Raw genomic sequence first — 25,018 nt, 5'->3', positions numbered from 1 at the left:
TACTTGGGAGGCTGAGGCAGGAGAATCGCTTGAACCCAGGAGGTAGAGGTTGCAGTCAGTTGAGATCAAGTCACCGTACTCCAGCCTGGGCAACAGAGTGAGAGACTCTGTCTCAAAAAAAAAAAAAAAAAAAGATTATGACCCTTTGTGAATCTTTCCGACATTAATTTCTAAATATGAGCACCACAATGTTTAAGGGATCTGGGGCTACCTAGGCTCTTCAGGATACATCTGATTTTCTTATAAAGCTGATCTCTGAGTTATAAGGCCATAACTCTCATTTCTCTTGCTCACTGACCCATGTGTTGCTGTGCTTGTAGGTATGTGACAATCAGCTCTCTAGTGTTCAGTATGGACTCGCAATTCCTCTGCGCCTCCAGTAACACCGAGACGGTACACATCTTCAAGCTGGAACAAGTCACCAACAGGCAAGTACTGCACGGAGCACCAAATGCTCATTAAACGAAAGGAGTCAGGCCCAGGCTCTTATACTGGCATGAATGATCTCTTTTCTTTCTGAACACCCGATCTTGGCTTTACTTGGGACTTCCCCTAAGTGATGGAGTGTGTGTTAGCAAAACTTTGGGGGCATGGTGCACAAAAGCAAAAAACTGGGAGCCACCCACATGAGTTCACATGCCAGCTCTGCCTCTTAGGAGCCAGGAGATCCTGGGAAGATAATTTAGATCTGTGTCTTTCAGTTTCCTCATCTGCAAAACAAACATAACAGTAGTATTAAATGAGTCCGCAGATCTAAAGTGTTTAGTATCATGCCTGGCACATAGTAAGCACTAAGAAGTGTTAGCTGATGTAGCTGTAAATATAGCAATATATTTATTTATCATTGCTGCCAGCACCACCACTGAGTGCTTGGGAAGCACCTGCAATTTCTCAGGGCTTAAGAAGCTGGCTGAAAAGTGAAAGAAAAGCCTAAAAAGTGGATAAAATCTCCAGGGGAAGAGTAAAAAGAACTTCAGGGCAGACAATGAGCTTTGGGTTACACCTGTGCAGAATGGGGGTTGGAAAGTTCTGGAAAGATGGAGGAGTGAGAAGGGAGCAGCCCCCAGTGTTTCATACACCACAGCAGGGACAAAGATTCTAGAGAAAGAGTGCTTTGAAAACGTTACCCCAACCTGCAGGGGAAGGTAGCATCAGGACAGAAAGCCTACTGTATCTGGGGAATTGGTTGCTGGTACCCTTGGATGGAGTTTCAGAAGAGGAAGGTGTAGAGGCGGGGCACCATATCACACTGATACATGCTAACATATACGTAACAGAGGCCAGGCACCTGATCGCATTGATACATGCTAACACATATGTAATAGAGGCCGGGAACCTTATCATACTGATACACACACATACATGACAGAGGCTAAGCACCATATCACATGGATACATGCTAACACACACGTAACAGAGGCCAGGCACCTTATCACGCAGCTACATGATAACACATACACGACAGAGGCCAGGCACCTTATCAATGCTGATACATGCTAACACATACATGACGGAGACTGGGCCCTGTATCACACTGATACATGCTAACACATACGTGACAGAGGCGGGCACCAATGCCCACTAGCGCAATGGAGGCGGCAGTGGAGTGAGGGCTGGCCATGTACAGAAGCCTGTGTTAGAGTGTAGCCAATGGTATGTGTCGTCGTTTCCCATTGCCGCAGCAACAAATAACCACAACTTAAGGGCTTCAAACAGCCACATTCATTTATTTATTTATTTATTTATTTATTTTGAGATGGAGTCTTGCTCTGTTGCCCAGACTGGAGTGCAGTGGCGCCAGCTCACTGCAACCTCCGCCTCCAAGGTTCAAGCAATTCTCTGCCTCAGCCTCTCGAGTAGCTGGGATTACAGGCACCTGCCACCACGCCCAGCTAATTTTTGTATTGTTAGTAGAGGTAGAGGTTCACAATGTTGGCCAGGCTGGTCTCGAACTCCTGACCTCATGATCCACCCGCCTCAGCCTGGGTGCTGGGACTACAGGCAAACAGCCACATTTATGATCTCATAGTTCTGCAGGCAGAAGCCCAGAATGGCAGGACTGCGTCTTCTTCGCAGCATGACACAAGGCTGAAAGGGAATTGTCAAGATTTTTCTGACTTGCCCTTCTGCCATCTTTTTCTGCCACCAGTTGGAGAAAGCTCTGTTTTTAAAGGCACGTGTGATTAGAGCAAGCCCACGCTGCCTGAGGTCACGTGAGCCATGTCACATATCACAGCCATGGGACTGATGTCTCCTCATCTCTACAATCCTTGTCTCCCCTCACCCCCGGTGGTGTATGAAACACTGGGGGCTGCTCACTTCTCGCTCCTCCATCTTTCCAGAACTTTCCAACCCCCAATCTGCACAGGTGTAACCTAAAGCTCATTGTTTGCCCTGAGGTTCTTTCTACTCTTTCCCTGGAGATTATATCCACTTTTTAGGCTTTTCTTTCACTTTTCAGATAGCTTCTTAAGCCCTGATCTTTTTTGGAGCCTTAATTCATCATCTGTTGTTGTGGGTTTGAGCACTGGAGGGCGGCTGAGCTGTTAAGATGCCGTTCAACCCCAAGGTTCCATGAGTGAGTGATCCCAATTGCTGCTGCAGCCCCGCCTCCACTGGGGATTATTATCAGAGATTCATTGCCCACTCCAGGCTCTCCCGTTTCTGTCTGTGAGCACAGGTGACCAGGAGCAGAACCTCCAAGGTGTTCTGGGTTCTCCGCTCAACCTGTCCACGAGTGTTCACATGTCCCTGGTGGTTATGGCTCACATGTGCCTCCTCTCAGCCTGTCCACAGGGTGTTCATATGTCCCCGGCAGTTACGGCTCACACGTGCCTCTTCAGCCCTGCTTCACTGGCCAGGGCTCTTAGCTGTGTCTTTAGCACCTCGTGCTGGTCCAGCCGTTACTCTTACATTTGGTCTGACTTTCCAGTCTCTTTCAACCAATACCAATCCATCCTATATCATCTTGCTGATTAATCTTCCGAAAATGTCCCTTTGAACATGACACCTCCTCCTCAGACACATTTATTCCCCTTTGACCTTGGGAATGAAGTCCCAGCTCCTCCCCGTCCCCCTGAGTCAGACCTGCTGCAGAGCCCAGCAGCCACCACCCCCAGAACCTCCTCATTTCCTCCAGCCGCAGAGACACCATCCCATAAAACAGCACGTGCCACGTGCCAGGCTCCATGCTCAGCCCCCAGCATCCTTAGTTCTCCCAGCAACCCTGTCAGGAAGGTCGTGATGATGATTCCTGTTTCCCAGATGAGGAAATCTGGACACGGAAACGTTAAGGAACCTCATCCGCCTCTCCCCTCCTCTGTGGTCCTGGACTAGCTCCCGCCTGGACCATCTGTGCAGCACCTCATATTAACTGCTCATGTTGTTTTTCTTTGTATACACCCGTGCTCTCTCAACCTGGAATGCAGGGTCTGGATCGTACCCCTCTTTGTAAACCCCAGCCCGGAGCACAGGGCTGTGGGACAGTCCATACAGGGATGTCTCAGGATGCTTCAGATCACAGAATCCTAGCGGTGCACTTAGCATAGTCACTTTCAGATGAGAACATGAAGGCCCGGAGAGGTTTGTCCAAAGACCCCCTAGCCCATTGGTAGCATAGTAAAGAATACCTCCCGGAGCTCGGAGCTGCAGGGTGAGCTTCCCACCAGGACCTAATCCAACAGACAGCCTCTCAGCAGTTGCCTGCTCCTGGGAACTCACACGGCAGCTCTGGTCCTCAATGTGCCACCCTCTGTGTGGGGGCTGTCTCTCACCAACAGAACAGTCACCCCCTTTGTCTGGCAGAGGCCTTGGGATGAAGTTCCATGACTGCAGGCGACATTCCAGGTCCCTTTGCATGATCTCCGTCACTACGCATGCTGGGTACCTGGGTGACTCCAGGGTTATCTACAATCAAACATCACCCAAAGTGTCTTGCCCGGAGGTTTGCTACCCACTCAGTCTGGCTCAGGGGGCCTTCACGTTGAGATCTGTCTGTTCTTCCATGAGCCTGGCACAGTCCCGAGCTTATCTAATGGTACCTGGGTATCGAGTCCATCTCACTCTCTACCCTAACTCTCTTCTGGAAATCTAGGAATCAGACTAGTCATCAGATAAGCCTTCTTTAATAGGGGAAAGCAGTAGCATTGGGAACCTTTTAACAGCTTTACAATGGCTCTTCTGAAGAACAAACAAGCCCCCGATGCTCTTTAGTTATTGCCAGAATAATACGTCCTGGATTGTTCTCAGTGGGCAGAACATTATGCTAAGGCACAGTCTCTCCCTGCTGTGGGGAGTGTGGCTAATGACGCTTGGGTGTGGAGATTCCTGGGTGCATGTGGGGCCTGCAGCCCGGTCCCATCATTGCCTGTGCATTACTCCCTAGTCGACCAGAAGAGCCTTCGACCTGGAGTGGCTACATGGGAAAGATGTTCATGGCTGCTACCAACTACCTCCCCACCCAGGTGTCAGACATGATGCATCAGGACAGGGCTTTTGCCACCGCACGCTTGAACTTCTCCAGACAGAGGAACATCTGTACCCTCTCAACGTACGTACGATGCCACCCACTCTAAACAAGATCACACTTTCATCAATTTGTTTTTCCAAAGCACAAAAATCCCCAAACCTGAAAAGAAAAAAAGAAAACTTGCCCCAGGCTGGGCACGGTGGCTCACATCTGTAATTCCGCACTTTGGGAGGCCAAGGCAGGCGGATCACCTGAGGTCAGGAGTTTGAGACCAGCCTGGCCAACGTGGTGAAATCCCATCTCTACTAAGAATACAAAAATTAGCCGGGTGTGGTGGTGCACGCCTGTAGTCCCAGCTATTCGGGAGGCTGAGGCAGGAAAATCACTTGAACCCAGGAGGTAGAGGTTGCAGTGAGCTGAGATCGTGCCACTGCACTCCAGTCTGGGTGACAGAGTAAGACTCCATCTCAAAAAAAGAAAAAGAAAACTTGCCCCAAAGGAAGGGTGAGCAGAATCAAACCCCTGCTTTTCCTATCTGACTTCAATACGGATTCTCAGGGGGCAGCTAGAAGTTGGCATGGGAATTTTAGCCTTCTGGTTATAACAACACTGTCTTAAAAACAATTCTTATTTTTATGTAATTATGTAAAAAGCCTCCAGGTCTGTTTTCTAGGTTCAGACTCCTATGGGGCTGACAGATGTTTTAAGAAGTTTAAAGGAGTTTATTCAAAAGTTGAACATTTTTAAAATTTCACAAAACTAACCAGCAAAGACAGTAAGCCAATCCTCCATTTACCCCCTTTCTGTGTTGGTTAAGGGCAGAGACACATGTCAGAGGGAGACTGCGTCCCATGTAGGGAGCTAATGTGTTCGCTAGCTATTGCTTTTCGCAGGGTTGCAGCATCTACGCTCACTTGCCTCATCCACACTATTACGTTCAAAGACAAGAAATAATCCTGAAAGGAGATCCCAAGGCCAGAATGCAAAGGAATAGCCAGAAGCCCACACCAGATCAGTGGGCTAAGGGTTTGTCAAAGGCAGAATCTGGTGACAGCTAGGGTGAGGGGGGCTTTGTCATTGGAAGCGAATCCATCACCCATCTTCGTTGTCATCACGGTTAATGTTTTCCTTGGCCCTTAGGATCCAGAAATTGCCACGGCTGCTAGTTGCATCATCCAATGGACACCTTTATATCTACAATTTGGATCCTCAGGATGGAGGAGAGTGTGTCTTAATCAAAACCCACAGGTGAAGAGACTGCTTTTCAAAAGACAGCCTTTCGAGAGCTGGTTGTGTAGAGTTGTCCCTTCGCCAAGAACAACGACAAGCTTCAGTGCCCTTGCTTTGATTTGTTCTTCACTGGCAGTCTCAGTGGCAAACCTCTAGTGGGCAAGCGCTCTGCACTGGGCTCTGTGTCAGGCGCCCTCAGCATGTGGTAATCATCTGGAAAAGTGCCAGGATTAATAACACACAAGATGGTCTTCCCTTCGGCCCGTGCTCCTAACATGGCTCTAAGCTCACAGTGGGTGTTCAAAAATATTCCCTGCCGCCAGGCATGGTGGCTCACACCTGTAATCCCAGCACTTTCGGAGGCTGAAGCGGGCGGATGGCTTGAGTCCAGGAGTTCAAGACCAGCCTGGGCAACATGGTGAAACCCCATCTGTACCAAAAACAAATACAAAAGTTAGCCAGGTGTGGTGGCACACACCTGTAGTCCTAGCTACTGGGGAGGCTGAGGTGGGAGAATCACCTGAGCCTGGAGAGGTTGAGGCTGCAGTGAGCCATGATCACACCACTGCACTCCAGCCTGGGCAACAGAGTGAGACCCTGTCTCAAAAAAAAAAAAAAAAACAAAACCTGTTCCCTGCATGGAATTGAAAAGTGCTTTACTGGGCACGTTGACTCACGCCTGTAATCCCATTACTTTGGGAGGCCAAGGAGGGCGGATGGCTTGAGCTCAGGAGTTTGAGACCAGCCTGAGAAACATGGTGAAGCCCCATCCTTACAAAAAGAAAAAATATAAAAATTAGCCAGGCATGGTGGCACATGCCTTGTAGTCCCAGCTAGTCGGGAGACAGAGGTGGGAGGATCACCTGAGCCCAGGAAGGTCAAGACTGCGGTAAGCCGTGATCGCACCACTGCACTGCAGCCTGGGCAACGGAGTGAGACCCTGTCTCAAAAAAGAAAACAAAAGAAAAGCACTCATGCCTTCTGTGAATGGGCACAGACTGAGCTCTCCTGCTGTGGCCAGGGCACCAGAGCTGCCACTGCCCCCCACCGATGGCCGCTCTCCTTGCTAGCATGTCCTCACCTGTGTGTACTGGGAAGAGCAGAGGACTAATCTTTGTTTGGCCAATATAAGAGAAAGGGGCCATTTTGGTGTGCGACTGCCCCTGGCAGTTTCAGGTCACTTCAGCTCATCCTGGCCCAGCAGCATGTGGGTAGGTCTATGATTTAAACCCACAGAGTTGGCAGGTGGATCACCAGAGGCTGGGAGTTCGAGACCAGCCTGGCCAACATAGTGAAACCCCGTCTCTACTAAAAATACAAAAATTAGCCAGGCGCTGTGGTGGGTGCCTGTAGTCCCAGCTACTCGGGAGGCTGAGGCAGGAGAATCACTTGAACCCGGGAGGCGGAGGTTGCAGTGAGCCGAGATTGTGCCACTGCACTCCAGCCTGGGCAATAGAGCAAGACCCTGTCTCAAAAATAAATAACTAACCCACAGAGCTGAGCACAGGCTTCCTCGTGCTTTTCCTTTGGAAGGTGTTCTAGATATATGATGATTTCTTTTTCCTTTCACCCCCTCTTGATTGTCACAAGTAGCTTGCTTGGCTTAGGAACAACAGAAGAGAATAAAGAAAATGACCTCAGACCTTCCTTACCTCAGTCTTATGCAGCAACCGTAGCCAGACCAAGTGCATCTTCAGCCTCCACGGTGCCAGGTGGGTGGACACGGGGCCAACAGGGGAGCATCTCTAACAGTGACCTCCATCCCCTTCTCCCCCCACCCTCCCTCCCCTTCTCCCTCCGCCCTCCTTCCTCTTCCCCCTTCACTGTTACCTGGGGGTGGAGTGCCCTCCCTCCGCTTCTCCCTCTGCCCTCCCTCCCTTTCTCCCTCTGCCCTCCCTCCCTTTCTCCCTCTGCCCTCCCTCCCCCTTCTCCCTTCACCCTCCCTCCCCTTCCCCCTTCACTGTTACCTGGGGGTGGCGCACTGTCCTTGAACTTTTTATTTCCTCACAGGTGAGGCCATGGTAATAGCCTTTAAACCTGGGACCCTCAACCTGGCAGGGCATCGCATGATACGGTCTTTTTCCTAACAAGTGGTGTTAACCCTTTGCCTCTTCAAAAATTCCAATGGCTCACGCCTGTAATCCCAGCACTTTGGGAGGCTGAGGCGAGCGGATCACTGGAGGCCAGGGGTTTGAGACCAGCCTAGCCAACATGGTGAAACCCCATCTCTACTTAAAAAATACAAAAATTAGCTGGGCATGTTGGCACACACTTGCAATCCCAGCTACTCGGGAGGCTGAGGCAGGAGAATTGCTTGAACCAGAGAGGCGGAGGTTGCAGTGAGCTGAGATCATACCACTGCACTCCAGCCTGGGTGACAGAGTGAGACTCCATTTCAAAAAATAAAAACTAAACTAAAATTTCCAAAGAGCCTGTAGTCCCAGCCACTCAGGAAGTTAAATTGAGGCAGAAGGATCCCTTAAGCTCAGGAGTTCAAGACGAGCCTGGGCAACATAGTGAGACCCTACCTCAACAAAGAAAAATTCAAAGAGGTAGGATGCTTCAGGCATCTGAAGTGGAAAGGCAGGTCAGGCTTAAAGATGGCAGATGGTGAGGATTATGACTTGTCCTAGGCACAGTCCCTCCAGGGGGAAGACAGCCCCTTTGCTCCTTTGCCCTTTATTTGAGCCCGACCCGCCAGGTCATGGCATAAAAGCAGATCCCCAGGGCTTGTTTCATGTCTCTTTCTTGGTTTCCAGGTTATTCCGAGGACGGCGGGGCGCTGCGAGGAGAAGTTATTCCTGAACATGAGTTTGCGACGGGACCAGTGTGTCTTGATGATGAGAATGAGTTTCCTCCTGTGAGCATTAGGAACCCGTAACTGGGCGGCTCAGTCTGTGTGCTTAGAAGGAAACCTTCACCTCATACGAGAGGCGGAGTCCCTTTCCCTGTTTTCTAGTCTATAACAACTAATCCTCTGCTCTAGTATTTGGAAAGCCATAGGATATTTGTTGTACTGTGTGCTTCGAATCCTACAGAGTAGGCTTTAGGTGTCGAGCTAAACCCTGATGGCATTAGAGTCACCGAATACTAATCCAGGGAGTCTTGGTGGCCTCCCTCCAGCCAGAGGCCTGGGATCCCTTACTTTGCTTCTGTAGCACTGACTCTGCTGCCTGGAAGGTAGGAACACGTGCCTTGCGTAAAACTTATTTTCCTGAGGCTCCCATGGATGCTTTTGCAGAATGCTGCCTTCCTTGTGCTGGAGGGAATGGTTTCGGAGGGCTGGGCTGTGTGTTCAGGACTCTGAGCTGAGTTGCTGCACTCTGCGGACCAGCTTGACCCTCACTTACCTGCAGCTCTGGCCGGCAGACCTGCACCTCCCCGGCAGTTGCAGACAATCATTAAGAAACAACTGGCCAGGTGCGGTGGCTCACACCTGTAATCCCAGCACTTTGGGAGGCCGAGGCCGGAGGATTGCTTGAGCCCGGGAGTTAGAGACCAGCCTGGGCAACACGGCAAAACCCCATCTCCACCAAAAAAAAAAAAAGAAAAAAGAAAAAATTAGCCGGGTATGGTGGCATGTGCCTGTAGTCCCAGCTATTCGGGACGCTGAGATGGGAGGATCACCTGAGCCTGGGAGGTCGAGGCTGCACTGAGCTATGATTGTGCCATTGCACTGCAGCCTGGGTGAAAGAGTGAGACTCTATCTCAAAAAGAAAAGAAAAGCAATTGTGTGCTCTGTGGAGGGCAGGAGGTGCAGGGCAGGAGCTTGCCCGAGCACCTTCAGCTGGGCTTCCCAGCAACCTGCTCAGCTGTTCCCACAGCTAGGGCCCTCAGGGCTGGCTGAGTGCTGGGCGTGGCTTCTTCCACCACCTGCAACTGAAGACAAGATTCTCTCCTGAGAGCCTGCCGGGGCTTCCTTAACTTCTGATTCTTCAAGCTCCCATCTGGAGTAACATACAGACCGCTCTCGTGAGCTTCAGTCAACATCCCAGATAGTCAACCTGAAATCATTTCGAGATGGAAGTACTGATCTGTTTTGTTTTGTTTTTGAGACGGAGTCTTGCTCTGTCACCCAGGCTGGAGTGCAGTGGTGTGATCTCGGATCGCTGCAGCCTCTGCCTCCTGGGTTCAAGCAATTGTCCTGCCTCAGCCTCCTGAGTAGCTGGGACTACAGGCGTGCACCACCATGCCCAACTAATACTTTGTATTTTTAGTAGAGACGGGGTTTCACCATGTTGGTCACGCTGGTCTCAAACTCCTGACCTCAAGTGATCCACCCGTCTCGGCCTCCCAAAGTGCTGGGATTACAGGCGTGAGCCACCGCTCCCGGCCGGAAGTAGTGTTTGGACCATGACTAGGAGCATCAACTCCTAGAGCCAGAGGGGAGCCGCCACTTGGGCACTGAAGCAATGTCCATTAGGCTTTGTTACGGAAATTTCTCTTGATCATTGTTTTGTGTCCGTTGAGATTCCAATTGTAAAAGGATGGAGTGCAGGTCTGGCTTCTTTCTCCCGCAGATCCCTGGAACCCTCTAGTGAGCACATTCGGCTTAGAAAACAAAGCTGCTGTGGGGCCCTGCATGCAGGGCTGGGAGCTGTTGTTTGTGATTTCTCACATGGGCTCTGCGGATCACAGCGTTAGCTTTTACATTTCTGGCTTTCAATAGGCAGGTTGAAAGAGACATGGCTGGCAAGTGAAGTTTATATCTTAGTGGCGGAGAGCAGTTGTTCTTAAAAATACTAATTACAAACTTCAAAACCTCTGTTGGCATGCTGCCTAACTATAAACCAGTTGTTTTACCTTTGGGTTCTCATGGCCCCAACTGGCCTTAAAGGGCGTTTTTCTGCACCCTCAAAAGGCGGTGGTTATTTACCTGAAGTTGAGGCTTCCAGGATCCAGAGCACTCTAGGTCACTGTGGGGACAAATGGGACCATTCTACTCTGTCAGGGTTTACCGCATCCAGACACTCACTAGGTGTTCCATTTCGCTAATTTTGGTAAAAGTCTGTAACTACTATAAAACATTGTTAGATCCTTAATTGTAATCACAGTAAGCCTTGCAACCTCTTATAGTTACAGAATTGGGGTAATGTGGATATTAGCATCTAGGAGGTAGTTCCTTGCCAAAGAACCTGTATAAAATAATAGGTACCTTGTGCAGATCATTTGTTTGGGGTAAAAAGGAGGAGGGGAGGTGCTTAATTGAAGAACCAGTGAGAAAGTTTGTCCTGAGGCCTGTGTGCCCATTCAGTGCCAGGAAGCTGGGCGTGAGCCAGTTGTTTCTTCTCCCTCCTAAGGACCAAACGAGTGCAAGTTGGTTGAAATTGCATCAGGAATTCTTATTATACACAAGAAATACTTCCTGCCAGTGAGAGAGGTCACTGAACAAGGTCCCTAGAATGGGTGTTAGACCCTTGTGAGTGTCGGGCAGCCCCTGTGTGCAGGGCTAGATGTCATGGTAGCCACCAGCCTCTCAGCCTGCCCTCCAGCCTGCAGGTAGATGGTGATGAGGGGCAGTGCTCCCACTAAGGCACTGTCTCAGTAGCAGGCAGGCTTCTCCATCTCACCACATAAGGACCAGAGGCATGTGTGCTCCTGGGATGCTCTGTCAATATGGCCCATCTCAGTCATGCCTGAATTGGTAGAAATGTTCAACGAGGGATGCTGGGGAACTTCCTCTCTGTGTCCTTATTCTGAATTGTCATGCCTATCGCAAATCTCTGTGCAGAATTCGCATCTTTACTCACATTCCTTAAAATCTTCTAGGACCACAAAAGGCTCTTGGAGTCTCAGCTTGGTTAAAATCGCCTCTCGTAGCGACGAACATTGAGTAGTCTGCTGCAGGAGCTCTGTGAGCCGCTGCCTTAAGAACGCGGGTCATCACTAGTGATCTTTTTAGAACATATACTGACACTTCCCTGCATAGGATCATGCTTGCCTTCTTGGGATTTACTTTTGCTCTGAGAGCAGTGAAAGAAAAGAGACTTGACCATTTCTGGTGCCTTAGAAAGCTGCTACATTCAGGAGGATGAGAAGCTTTTGTTTCAGGAACAAGCCAACCTGTACAAGTCTCTGTATTTTGTGAGACTAGTCCCAGTCTTGTGAGCAAGAGTCAGGAAATCAGGCCCAATAGTATAAACTGACCTTCCCCCCTTTTTTTTTTTTTTTTTTTTTTTTGAGATAGAGTCTCACTCTGTCCCTCAGGCTGGAATGTGTTGGCATGATCTCCACTCACTGCAACCTCTACCTCCCAGGTCCAAGTGATTCTTCTGCCTCAGCCTCCCAAGTAGCTGGGATTTCAGGCATGCCACCATGCCCAGCTAATTTTTGTATTTTTAGTAGAGACAGAGTTTTACCATGTTGGCCAGGCTGGTCTCAAACTCCTGACCTCAGGTGATCACCCACCTCAGCCTCCCAAAGTGCTGGGATTATAGGTGTGAGCCACTGCGCCCAGCCTAAACTGACTTTTTTTTTTTTTTTTTTTGAGATGGAGTCTTGCTCCGTCGCCCAGGCTGGAGTGCAGTGGTGCAATCTCGGCTCACTGCAGCCTCCACCTCCCTGGTTCAAGCGATTCTCCTGCCTCAGCCTCCCGAGTAGCTGGGATTACAGGTGAGCGCCACCATGTCCGGCTGATTTTTGTATTTTTTAGTAGCGATGGTGTTTCACCATGTTGGCCAGGCTGGTCTCAAACTCCTGGCCTAGTGATCCACCCACCTCAGCCTCCCAAAGTTCTGGGATTACAGGCATGAGCCACCGCGCCCGGCCTAAACTGACTTTTTAATAGTGATTGAGCAGTCCATGTTTACAAGTAAGATGAGCCTTTAAAAAATATATACATATACATATACATAAATACATACACACACACACACACACACATATTTTTATACAGTCAGTATTTTCTAGAACTGTGTCATACTTGTCTACACCTAAATAAGCTGGGTGACTGTTCTGTGACCATGAGAGAGGTCAGACAGAAAAATTCCACAGTGCCCAGCCTCTCCCTGCTCACTCTGCATGGGCACAGACCTGTTGATAATGCACCTGCCTACCAGCCTTCTTCCTGAGAAGAGTAAGGCCATTCTGTTTTGATTTTGGTAGATAATCTTGTGCCGTGGAAATCAGAAGGGCAAAACGAAGCAATCATGATGAGAAGCACACCTCAGAAATCAGGACATCCCCCCTATCAGGTGGTTTTGGAGAAAACAAGGAAGGTGGAAGAATGGAGTGCAATTGTGTGAGCAGAAAGGGGGGGCAGGAATCCCAGGTGCTGCACTGCTTAAACCACAGGACCTGGTTAACTCCTCACCAAGCTTCCCGCGACCCTGGTTGCCAGTGGGCGCGGGAGACATTGTATACACGTCATGCTATTTAAAATATGTTCAAACCATAGTGTAAATGCTAATTAACCATATTGGTATATAACCGGAATTTTATATTAAAAGGGGCCTCCTTTTTAAATATATACCGTGTAAAAAATGTACTTATAGGAACATCTCTTTGAATTGTATTTCTTGTATATTACATACTTAGAGAGAGAGACTATTTTAGCCAGGCAAAGTCTTTTTTGGCTGTGACTGGAATAAATCATTTATTACTTGGGAGTCCCATTTTGGACACTAATAATAAAATCATGGCAATGCATTTTTGAGGTTTTTATATGTTTTTTTATTTCCTTGTGGTTATAGGGGACAGGAGGAACTCTTTAACATCTTTTAAATACAATCATTTCACCCTTAAAAGGAGAGGAAGGGGATTGGGCCACAGACTTATCCATGGACTCGTCTGCTCTGAGATCTGGAAAACGACCTAACTTTGGTCTAAATCTGTGCTCCTCAAGGCATTGTTTGCCAGAAATGTAGGATTTCAGGCTCCACTCGAGACCTACTGAGACAGAATCCGGATTCTCACAAGATCCCAGGTGATTTGTTTGCATATTAAAGATGGAGACCAGTGAGTACACTGGTTTATGGAAGGAAAAGAAAAAGAGAGAGAGAGAAGCTCTGCCCCAGATACTAATTAGAATGGATTTACGCCAAAATGACCAGAGAAACTGGGAACCAGAGAAACAAGGAAACTAAAACGTATTGAATATCTGCTCTTTGTCAGGTAACGTGCCAGGCATTTTCATGTATGCCTTTATTTAACCCTCAAAATCAACTTCCAGGTTAGGTTAAACAATTGCCCAACTTCAAAAGCTGGAGCTGGCACCTGTGCCTGAGTCCAAAGCCCATGTGCTTCCCATTAAGGCACACTCCCTGCCCAGAGCCAGCACGGCTCAGCGGCTCTCAGGCCGGTGTGGAGGAGGGACAGGATACAGAAGGGATATGCGAGGCTAACTCCAAAACCAAATTCCAAGACTAAACTAAAGCGTGTGTTTGTAAAGAGGGTAAAAATAAAGTTTGGAAGCAACTTGCCTGTCTAATTCCCAGATATTCCTCCTCATGAAATAAAAATTGGTCTGTTATGCGGCTTGACAGCGGCAGGCAATTTGGTAGGGATTACAGCAGGGAGTTACTGAAGGGTCCTGAGTGTAATCTGCGCTGGAGATATTGTCATTGGCAATGTCTTGAAGGACGTCTGCAAGAACCTTTCTGACCTCAGGCAGCACAGCCTGGTACTCCACACCACCTCTTTCTAGAGGCACAGCTTCTGCGATATTGTCTTCCAGGTTGAAAATCAGAGGAAACTTATGCTGCAACTCAGGCCCGGTGCTCCCATCACATGCTCTGGCTCCACCTAGAGAGGGAATAACAACAAATACCTCGCTAACCCTGACAGTTGCCCTGTGTTGTAAAGACGTGAGCTGCAAGTGATTATACATTAATTCAAACAAACCAGATAACCAAATGTTCCAATGATGGCTGTCTCTGTCAAAGAAATATTACCTTGAGAATCTATTTGCTCCTTCCAGTGATGATCCTGTGGTCCAAAATGTTTTGCTTCTTTCATTTCTGTTTTCGTTTTTTGAGGCAGGGTCTGGCTTTGTTGCCCAGGCTGGAATGCAGTAGCATGATCCTAGCTCACTGCAGCCTCAGTCTTTTTGGGCTCAAGTGATCCTCCCACTTCAGCCTCCCAAGTAGATGGGGCTACAGGCATGCATCATCATGCCCAGTTTTTTTTTTTTTTTTTCCAGAGACAGGGTCCCCCTGTGTTGCTCGAGCTAGTCTCGAACTCCGGGCCTTAAGCAATCCTCCTGTCCCAGCCTTCCAAAATGCTGGGATTATCAGCAGGAACCACTGTACCCAGACTAAAATGATTTGGAAGTTCTCCTTGAACTTGCCTTCAGGGCCAGTAGAACATTCATTCAAGTATCTTTATTGACACAAAATCAGGATATAATTATTTTTTCAAGTTGGAGTCTTGCTCTGTCGCCCAGGCTAGAGTGCAATGGCGCAATCTTCAGCTCACTGCAACCTCTGCCTCCCAGGTTCAAGCAATTCTCCTGCCTCAGCCTCCTGAGTAGCTGGGATCACAGGCACCTGCCACCACACCCGGCTAATTTTTGTATTTGTAGTAGAGATGGTGTTTCACCATATTGGCCACGCTGGTCTGTTGGCCAGGCTGGTCTCGAGCCCCTAACCTCACGATCTGCCCACCTCGGCCTCCCAAAGTGCTGGGATTACAGGTGTGAGCCAGCACACCAGCCAGGATATAATTTTTTTTAAGTATCTTTAACCCCTGCCCCTTAGGAGTAAATTTGATTTTTTTGAAAATCGATTTCTTGACTACCAACTGGTGAATCAAGTAGAAAGGCAGGTGAGCAATTTCACTTTGGGTTGAAGATGACAGTCTTACGTGGATTCAAATCTGGCTGTGAAAGCCATCCAGAAGAGGAACAACAACAATGTTTGGAATGATAGCAGCTTCCTTGGCTCTTCATGATTCCGGTGACTTTTTTTTTTTTTTTTTTTTGCCTTTGCTATAGAAAAAGTAGTTAAGGGTCTGATGGAAATAAATATAACATAATTAAACAAAGGGAATTAAAGCAAAAGATAGCCCTCAAAATTACAAGAGTTCCTAAACACTGACTTTGCTTCTGAGCTTATCAGCAGCCAAACATTAATGAGATAGAAACTTATCAGTTACTCAGGAGAAGCAGAGCTTTTTCTGGCACTAAAATCTGAGAGAAATTCTTCCAGTGGCTCCTTCTCCTACAGGGGACCCTGTAGGATAGAATGCTCACTGGCATTCTTATGAAAAATAAAACTGAGATTAGGATGGTTCCACTGATGACTTCTTATCACATCCTTTACTATATGATGAGGGCAGGCGCCAACATGCAACTCAATACAAGGAAGTCTGTAGGGGCAATGCCATACCACCTAAGGATTCAGCCTTCTGGTCCAATCTGGCCAGAAATAAAATTTGAAATATTTAGGAGAATAGGTAGATCTCAAAGCCTTTAGACAACCCTTTTTTATTACTGGTTTTCCTTCTGTGGCTGAGAGTCAAGTTGATCTGTAGAGATTAATAGTTGTTGTCTTTGCTTAGAGTTTGGAGTAATTTGATTATTCCTCATTGCCAGTAAAGGGCAGTGACATGAGCTTTGACAAACAGTTCATGCTGGGAGTAGAGACTGTGTCCCAGGACTGAGGGATCTGCCTAAGATCAAGGGGAAAATCTGAAAGACTTGTCCTAACAAAGTGTAAAACTAAGGCTTTATAAGTTCAAGGGAACTGACTACTGATTAACTGCCAGTGAAAACAGAAATCAACACTCTCAGATAACAGAAATCAGAATTGCTACAATGCATCACCAACGATGTCCAGCTTACAACTTTTAAGGACGACTAAGTAGGAGACTCCCAGTTTCTAGTCTGGCACGTAAGGAGGTCGGCAGTCATCACTTCATTCTAACAAGTAAAAAGCTGAACAAACTAGAAAATCAACAACTCGGCCAGGCACAGTGGCTCACGCCTGTAACCCCAGCACTTTGGGAGGCTGAGGCAGGCGGATCACAAGGTCAGGAGTTCGAGACCAGTCTGGCCAATATGGTGAAACCCTGTCTCTACTAAAAATACAAAAAATTAGCTGGGCATGGTGGCGGGCACCTGTAATCCCAGCTACCCAGGAGGCTGAGGCAGGAGAATCACGTGAACCCAGGAGGCAGAGGTTGCAGCGAGCTGAGATCATGCCACTGCACTCCAGCCCAGGCAACAATGTGAGACTCTATCTCAAAAAAAAAAAAAATCAACAACTCTTATTAGGTCTTTCAGAGAAGTGAAGTCACAGGGCAAACTACTGCCCCCAAAATTAGAGAGACAGACAAGCAAATAGAAAGAATCACAACTTAACAGAACAGAAACCCACAAGCAGAAACCTCTGCAAGAACCAGTGCCAGGAGTAGGGAAACCCTGAACTGTAATTGACAAATTGCTGGAGACTCAGTGTGAACAAGTCTGAGAGATGAAAATCTCCAGTGGGTCCCAGTTATCAAGCGCCACCCCCAACCCCCCCTCCCCCGGCACCCAAAACACACACACTTTTGTGAATTTTACCTCCAGGAGCTCAACCAAGTTCTTACAGTAAATATTGGAGAAAAATCTCTTCATCCTTCCAAAAGGGGTAGGAGAAAAGTAATTTTTAAATATATCAAAACGTTCTAGTTTTCTTAACACGGCCTGCCCTCAGGAGAAACTATTTTACCAGAGCTTAAATTACTTCGGTTTTTCTCACAGCTTAACTGACCTAAGGGTTGGGAGATACCCAGCTGTAGCCACTCTAGCTGTTCCACCTAAGGGGAGGGAAGGGAAAGACTAAGAAGCACTTGTGAAGTTCACAGTCCAAGGGCACAGGCTCACCAAAACTAATAAGACTTAATAATAACCTACCCAAATGAGAAGGAACCAGAAAACCAACTCTGGTAATATGACAAAACAAGGCTCTTTGGCACTCCCCAAAAAATCACACTAGCTCACCAGCAACGGATCCAAACCAAGAAAGAAATCCCTGATTTGCCTGAAAAAGAATTCAGGAGGTTAGTTATTAAGCTAATTAGGGAGGCACCAGAGAAAGGCGAAGCCCAATGCAAGGAAATCCAAAAATCAATACAAGAAGTGAAGGGAGAAATATTCAAGGAAATAGATAGCATAAAGAAAAAACAATTAAAACGTCAGGAAACATTGGACATACTTATAGAAATGCAAAATGCTCTGGAAGGTCTCAGCAATAGAATTGAACAAGTAGAAGAAAGAAATTCAGAGCTCGAAGACAAGGGCTTTGACTTAACCCAATCCAACAAAGACAAAGGAAAAAGAATAAGAAAATATGAACAAAGCCTCCAAGAAGGCTGGGATTATGTTAAACGACCAAATCTCAGAATAATTGGTGCTCCTGAGGAAGAAGAGAAATCTAAAAGTTTGGAAAACATATTTGGGGGAATAATCAAGGAAAACTTCCCTGGCCTTGCTAAGACCTAGACATCCAAATACGAGAAGCTCAAAGAACACCTGGGAAATTCATTGCAAAAACATCACCAGGTAACCTATAAAAAAAAAAAAATGAGACAAAAGTACCAGGTATCCTGTAAAGGAAAACCTATCAGGATTAACAGCAGATACCCTACAAGCTAGAAAGGACTGGGGCCATATCTTCAGCCTCCTCCATCAAAACAAATATCAGCCAAGAATTTTGTATCCAGAAAAACTAAGCATCATATATGAAAGAAGGATACAGTCTTTTTCAGACAAACAAATGCTGAGAAAATTCACCACTACCAAGCCACCACTACAAGAACTGCTAAAAGGAGCTCCAAATCTTGAATCAAATCCTGGAAACACATCAAAATGGAACCTCTTTAAAGCATAAAGCTCACAGGACCTATAAAACAAAAGTACAATTTAAAAAGCAAAAACAAAAAACCAAGGTACATGGGCAACAAATAGCACGACGAATGGAATGGTACTTCACATCTCAATATTAACACTGAATGTAAATGGTCTAAATGCTCCACTTAAAAGATACAGAACAGCAGAATGGATAAGATCACCAGCCAACTATCTGCTGCCTTCAGGAGACTCACCTAACACATAAGGACTCACATACATTTAAAGTAAAGGGGTAGAAAAAGACATTTCATGCAAATGAACACCAAAAGTAAGCAGGGGTAGCTATTCCTATATCAGACAAAACAAACTTTAAAGCAACAGCAGTTAAAAAAGACAAAGAGAGACATTATACAATGGTAAAGGCTGTGTCCAACAGGAAAACATCACAATCCTAAACATATATGCTCCTAACACTGGAGCTCCCGAATTTATAAAACAATTACTAATAGGCATAAGAGATGAGAGAAACGGCAACACAATAATAGTGGGGGACTTCAATACTCCACTGACAGCACTAGACAGGTCATCAAGAAAGAAAGTCAACAAAGAAACAATGGATTTAAACTATACCTTGGAACAAATGGACTTAACAGATATATACAGAACATTCCAACCAACAACTGCAGAATACACATTCTATTCAACAGTGCATGGAACTTTCTCCAAGACAGACCATATGATAGGCCACAAAATGAGCCTCAATAAATTTAAGAAAATTGAAATTATATCAAGCACTCTCTCAGATCACAGTGGAATAAAACTGGAAATCCATTCCAAAAGAACCTTCAGAACCATGCAAATACATGGAAATTATATAACCTGCTCCTGAATGATCACTGGGTCAAAAATGAAATCAAGATGGAAATTTAAAAATTCTTCAAACTGAACAGTAGTGACACAACCTATCAAAACCTCTGGGATACAGCAAAGGAGGTGCTAAGGGGAAAGTTCATAGCCCTAAATGCCTACATCAAAAAGACTGAAAGAGCACAAACTGACATTCTAAGTTCACACCTCAAGGAACTAGAGAAACAAGAACAAACAAAACCCAGCAGACAAAAGGAAATAACCAAGATCAGAGCAGAACTAAATGAAATTGAAACAAAAAAATAAAAAAGATCCATGAACACAAAGCTGGTTCTTTGAAAAGATAAATAAAATTCATACACTGTTAGCAAGACTAACCAAGAAAAGAAGAGAGAAAATCCAAATAACCTCAATAAGAAACAAAATGGGAGATATTACAACAGACATCACAAAAATACAAAAGATCATTCAAGGCTACTATGAACACCTTTGCGTTTAAACTAAAAAACATAGAAAAGATTGATAAATTCCTGGAAAAATACAACCCTCCTAGCTTAAATCAGGAAGAATTAGATACCCTGAACAGATCAATAACAAGCAGTGAGATTAAAATGGTAATTTTTAATTTACCAACAACAACAACAAAAGTCTAGGACCAGATGGATCCACAGCAGAATTCCACCAGACATTCAAAGAAGAATTGGTACCAACCCTTTTGACACTATTCCACATGACAAAGAGGGAACCCTCCCTAATTCATTCTATGAAGCCAGAATCACCCTAATACCAAAACCAGGAAAGGACATAAAGAAAACTACAGACTGATATCCCTAATGAAAATAGATGCTAAAATCCTTAATAAAATGCTAGCTAACTGAATCCAACAACATATCAAAAAGATAATTCACCATAATAAAGTGGGTTTCATACCAGGGATGCAAGGATGGTTTAACATATACCAATAAATGTGATATGTCAATAAATGTGATACACCACATAAACAATTAAAAACAAAAATCACATGATCATCTCAATAGATGCAGTAAAAGCATTTGACAAAATCCAGCATCGCTTTATGATTGAAACTCTCAGCAAAATCGGCATACAAGGGACATACCTCAATGTAATAAAAGCCATCTATAAGAAACCCACAGCCAACATAATACTGAATGGGGAAAAGCTAGTATCCTTCCCTCTGAGAACTGAAACAATAAAAGGATGCCCACTGTCACCACTCCTCTTCAACATGCTACTGGAAGTCCTAACCAGAGCAATCAGACAAGATAAAGAAATAAAGAGCATTCAAATCAGTAAAGAGGAAGTCAAACTCTCACTGTTTGCTGACAATATGATTGTTTACCTCGAAAAGCCTAAAGACTCCTCCGGAAAGCTCCTAGAACTGATAACAGAATTCAGCTAAGTTTCCAGAAACAAGATTAATGTACACAAATCAGTAGCTCTTCTATACACCAACAGTGACCAAGTGGAGAGTCAAATCAAGAAGTCAACCCCTTTTACAATAGCTGCAAAAAAAAAAAAAAAAAAAGATACTTAGGAATATACCTAACCAAGGAGGTGAAAGACCTCTGCAAGGAAAACTACAAAATGCTGCTGAAAGAAATCATAGATGACACAAACAAATGGAAACACATCTCATGCTCATGGATGGGTAGAATCAATATTGTGAAAATGACCATACAGCTAAAAACAATCTACAAATTCAACACAATCCCCATCAAAATACCACCATCATTCTTCACAGAATTAGACAAATTCATATGAAAAAAAAGAGCCCGCATAGCCAAAGCAAGACTAAGCAAAAAGAACAAATCTGGAGGCATCACACTACCTGATTTCAAACTATACCATAAAGCCATAATCACCAAAACAGCATAGTACTGGTATAAAAATAGGCACATAGACCAATGGAACAGAATAGAGAACCCAGAAATAAACCCAAATAATTACAGCCAACTGATCTTCGACAAAGCCAACGCAAACATAACGCGAGGAAAGGACACCCTTTTCAACAAATGGTGCTGGGATAATTGGCTAGCCACATGTAGGACAATAAAACTGGATCCTCATCTCTCATCTTATACAAAAATCAACTCAAGATGGATTAAGAACTTAAATCTAAGACCTGAAACTATAAAATTTCTAGAGGATAACATTGGAAAAACCCTTCTAGACATTGGCTTAGGCAAGGATTTCATGAACAAGAACCCAAAAGCAAATGCAGTAAGAACAAGTATCAATAAATAGGTAGGACATAATTAAACTAAAGATCTTTTGCACAGCAAAAGGAACAGTCAGCAGAGTAAACAGCCCACAGAGTGGGAGAAAATCTTCACAATCTATACATCTGACAAAGGACTAATATCCAGAACCTACAATGAACTCAAACAAATCAGCAAGAAAAAAACAATACCATCAAAAAGTGAGCTAAGCACATGAATAGACAAGCCTCAAAAGAAGTATACAAATGGCCAACAAACATGAAAAAATGCTCAGCATCACTAATGATCAGGGAAATGCAAATCAAAACCACAATATGATACCACCTCATTCCTGCAAGAATAGCCATAATCAAAACATCGAAAAACAGTAGATGTTGGCATGGATGCGGTGAACAGGGAACACTTCTACACTGCTGGTGGGAATGTAAACTAGTATAGCCGCTATGGAAAACAGATTCCTTAAAGAACTAAAAGCTGAACTACCATTTGATCCAGCAATCCCGCTACTGGGTATCTACCCAGATGAAAAGAAGTCATTGTACAAAAAAGATACTTGCACACACATATTTATAGCAGTACAATTTGCAATTGCAAAAATGTAGAACCAGCCCAAATGTCCATCAATCAACAAGTGGATAAAGAAATTGTGATATATATATAATGGAATACTGCTCAGCCATGAAAAGGAATGAATCAACAGCATTTGCAGCAACCTGGGTGAGATTGGAGGCTATTATTCTAAGTGAAGTAACTCAGAAATGAAAAATCAAACATCGTATGTTCTCACTGATATGTGGGAGCTAAGTCATGAGGAGGACATAAAAGCATAAGAATGACACAGTGGACTTTGGGGACTTGGGGGTAAAGTGGGAGGGGGGCAAGGGATGAAAGACTACAAATAGGGTGCAGTGTATACTGCTTGGGTGATGGGTGCACCAAAATTTCACAAATCACCACTAAAGAACTTACTCATGTAACCAAACACCACGTGTACCCCAATAACCCATGGAAAAATAAAAAATAAATAAAGTGAAATGGTAGGAAAAGATTTTCCATGCAAATAGTAACCAAAAGATAGCAAGAGTGGTTATTCTAATATACAAAATAGACTTTAAATTTTAAAAAGGTTATAAGAGACAAAGAGAAGGACATAATATATTAATAAAAGTTTCAATGCCATTTTTGCCATTTCTGTTCTACATAGTACTGGACATTCCAGCCAGAGCAATTAGGCAAGAAAAAGAAATAAAAAGCATCCAAATTGGAATAAGAGTAAAATGACCTTCAGATATGATATAATCTTATAGGTAGAAAACCTAAAGATTCCACATAAAAACAGAACTGATAAAGGAATTCAGCAAAATGGCAGGATTGAAATTCAGAACACAAAACCAGTTATATTTCTATACACTAACAGTGAACAATCTGAAAAGGAAATTGCGAAAACAATTTCATTTACAATGGCACCAAAAAGAGTAAAATAGGAATTAACACAAAAAAGTGAAAGACTTGCATAATGAAAACCATAAAATATAGCTGAAAGACATTAAAGAAAACATAAATAAATGGTTACATCCCATGTTCATGGATTGGAAGACTTAATATTGTTCAAATGTCAATACTACCCAAAGTGATCTACAGGTTCAGTACAATCCTTATCAAAATCCCGATGATGTTTTTTGCAGAAATAGAAAAAGCCATCCTAAAATTCACATGGAATCTCAGAGGACCCAGAATAGTCAAAAGAGTCTAAAAAAAAAAAAAAAAAAAAAAAGCCCAAAGCTGGAGGACTCGCACTCCTGATTTCAAAACTACAACAAGTCTACAGTAATTAAAACAGTGTGGTACTGGCATAAACATAGACATATAACTAATGAAATAGAATAGACAGTGGAAATTATCCCTCGCATGTATGATCAAATGATTTTTAACAAGGGTGCCAAGACCATTCAATGGGGAAAGGACAGTGTTTTCAATAAATGGGGCTGGGAAAACTGGATGTCAACATGTAAAACAATGAAGTTGGACCCTTACCTTATGCCATATACAAAAATTAACTGGAAATGGATCAGAGATCTAAATATAAGACCTAAAATACTAATACTCTTTTTAAAAATATGACAAAATCTTCACAACAATGAATATGGAAAATCATTTCACAGATGAATTCAATCAAACATGAAAGAAATAATACTGATCTTACACAAACCCTTTCAGAAAATAGAGAAGGGAATATTTCTCAACTCGTTTTATAAGGCCAGCAAAATCCTGATACCAAACCTTGACACAGACAAGAAAGGAAAATTATAGACAAAATCTTAGCAAATCAAAATCAGCAAGATATAAAAAGTATGATACATCATTACTAAATGGGATTTATCGAGGAATGTAAAGTTGGCTTAACACTTGAAAATCAATCAATGGAAAAAGAAAAAGAATCAATGGAATTCACACCATTAAAAGGGTATATATACAGGTATCTACATTTATAAAACCTCACCAAATTATACATTATAGATCTGCGCCTTTCACTTTGTGTACAGGTTGCCTTAACTGGAGAAATAGGAACACTTTTACACTGTTGGTGGGACCGTAAACTAGTTCAACCATTGTGGAAGACAGTGTGGCGATTCCTCAAGGATCTAGAACTAGAAATACCATTTGACCCAGCCATCCCATTACTGGGTATATACTCCAAGGATTAGAAATCATGCTGCTATAAAGACACATGCACACGTATGTTTATTGTGGCACTATTCACAATAGCAAAGACTTAGACCCAACCCAAATGTCCATCAATGATAGACTGGATTAAGAAAATGTGGCACATAGACACCATGGAATACTATGCAGCCATAAAAAAGGATGAGTTCATGTCCTTGGTAGGGACATGGATGAAGCTGGAAGCCATCACTCTCAGCAAACTGTCGCAAGAACAAAAAAACAAACACCACATGTTCACACTCATAGGTGGGAATTGAAAATGAGAACACCTGGACACAGGAAGGGGACCATCACACACCGGGGCCTGTCATGGGGTGGGGGGAGGGGGAGGGAAAGCATTAGGAGATATAACCAACGTAAATGACGAGTTAATGGGTGCAGCACACCAACATGGCACACGTATACATATGTAACAAACCTGCACGTTGTGCACATGTACCCTAGAACTTAAAGTATAATAATAAAAAAAAGAAAAACAATAAGGTACACCTTAATTCTAGGCCACATACCAAAACAGACTGGTTATCTTTCCAAGGCCACTCCCATTGCGTGACCATAACATCATATCCTCACCATAGACGAACACATCTTTCTCTAATCTAATGTGGTAGATGTCAATTCACCTAGCTTATCCAAAAGCAGTTGTAAGTAACTGGAATGCAAATATTAGAAGCAAGAGGAAGAGGGAATCAGAACATGCCCCTGTTTCATCCTATT

General features: G+C 44.5%; 2 protein-coding genes across 6 annotated transcripts in view; one reads left to right on the top strand and one right to left on the bottom strand.

The window, feature by feature from the left end:
* Positions 1–13,345, top strand: part of WIPI1 (WD repeat domain, phosphoinositide interacting 1) — a 36,994-nt gene extending 23,649 nt beyond the window's left edge. Inside the window, exons 8-13 of the mRNA XM_032177844.2 lie at positions 321–428; positions 4,385–4,549; positions 5,609–5,716; positions 7,292–7,410; positions 8,458–8,558; positions 12,803–13,345. Coding sequence (XP_032033735.1) covers positions 321–428; positions 4,385–4,549; positions 5,609–5,716; positions 7,292–7,410; positions 8,458–8,558; positions 12,803–12,850 — 649 coding nt within the window. The 3' untranslated portion in view covers positions 12,851–13,345. The remainder of the gene's footprint in view (positions 1–320; positions 429–4,384; positions 4,550–5,608; positions 5,717–7,291; positions 7,411–8,457; positions 8,559–12,802) is intronic.
* The window catches only part of ARSG (arylsulfatase G), a 186,525-nt gene that overhangs the window by 18,187 nt on the left and 143,320 nt on the right, over positions 1–25,018 (bottom strand). For 3 of the 5 annotated variants that reach the window (XM_032177837.2, XM_032177836.2, XM_032177838.2), the window contains exon 12: positions 11,535–14,440. The exons of the other annotated variants lie outside the window; for them this stretch is intronic. In XM_032177837.2, the coding sequence (XP_032033728.1) occupies positions 14,166–14,440 (275 nt within the window). In that variant the 3' untranslated portion in view covers positions 11,535–14,165. Of the gene's footprint in view, positions 1–11,534; positions 14,441–25,018 lie in introns of those variants that run through there. 5 annotated transcript variants of the gene reach the window in all.

This window comes from Hylobates moloch, unplaced genomic scaffold, assembly GCF_009828535.3.
Source record: "Hylobates moloch isolate HMO894 unplaced genomic scaffold, HMol_V3 SCAFFOLD_15, whole genome shotgun sequence".
NCBI lineage: Eukaryota > Metazoa > Chordata > Mammalia > Primates > Hylobatidae > Hylobates > Hylobates moloch.
Note: the sequence above shows the minus strand (reverse complement) of the source record. Positions and strands in the feature narration are given on the sequence as shown.